The sequence below is a fragment of the Penaeus monodon genome, chromosome 25, assembly GCF_015228065.2.
Source record: "Penaeus monodon isolate SGIC_2016 chromosome 25, NSTDA_Pmon_1, whole genome shotgun sequence".
Lineage (NCBI taxonomy): Eukaryota > Metazoa > Arthropoda > Malacostraca > Decapoda > Penaeidae > Penaeus > Penaeus monodon.
This window is the reverse complement of record NC_051410.1, coordinates 32172371-32173056: the sequence shown is the minus strand read 5'-3', so window position 1 is coordinate 32173056 and position 686 is coordinate 32172371. Positions and strand designations below refer to the sequence as shown.

Here is a 686-nt window from a genome sequence, read left to right as displayed (position 1 = left end):
CTGGTCGTTTAGTATGAACGAATTTCCCAGAATGATTCAGGAAGTTTCCTTCATTACAGTTAACGAAACAACACAAAAAGAGATACACGCAAAAAACAATCAACAAATAATCAAACGGAACTTACCTGTCGTCATCTTTAGTAGGCTCCGCCTCCTCTGAATGTCTGGCGTCCTCATTGGCGGAGACGGACGATTGTGATGACGTCACCGAGGTCCGAGTTACAGTCTGTTGAAGAAAACGGGAAGAATTAGAAGTTACGTTCTCTGTTATACAGGAGGGTATACTATATAAAAAAATAAAAATCGTAAATTATCATGGCAAATCACGTATAACCAGACACGACGAGTATTCAAAATGCAGCACGCAAACATAAACGGGCATTTAACATCCATAGCAATCATACACATGTAAAACAAGCCACAAAAGAAACAAAACATAAACAGCATGCGTCGCAGCCTTCAAAAACTCGAGGCTGCTCACTCATTCTGCTTCACAGGCCGTTTGCCAACACTCGCGCGGCAGTGCCAACTTCAGCACGGCAGAATATGTCTCGTCATTTTTTTAACGTCGTGTCCTTAAGAGATTGTCAAGGTGAAGTGTGATGATAATTCTAACGCTAATTTCTCATACAACTTCCTCTTTCCTAAAGAAACAAGCGTTTATTTTAGCGCTTAAGTTGTTGACT

General features: G+C 40.8%; 1 protein-coding gene across 1 annotated transcript in view; it reads right to left on the bottom strand.

Moving 5' to 3' along the window:
- The window catches only part of LOC119589149 (mucin-12-like), a gene marked incomplete at its 5' end in the record, with an annotated part of 115175 nt that overhangs the window by 76740 nt on the left and 37749 nt on the right, over window positions 1-686 (bottom strand). Inside the window, 1 exon segment of the mRNA XM_037937724.1 lies at window positions 126-226. Within this exon segment, the coding sequence (XP_037793652.1) occupies window positions 126-226 (101 nt within the window).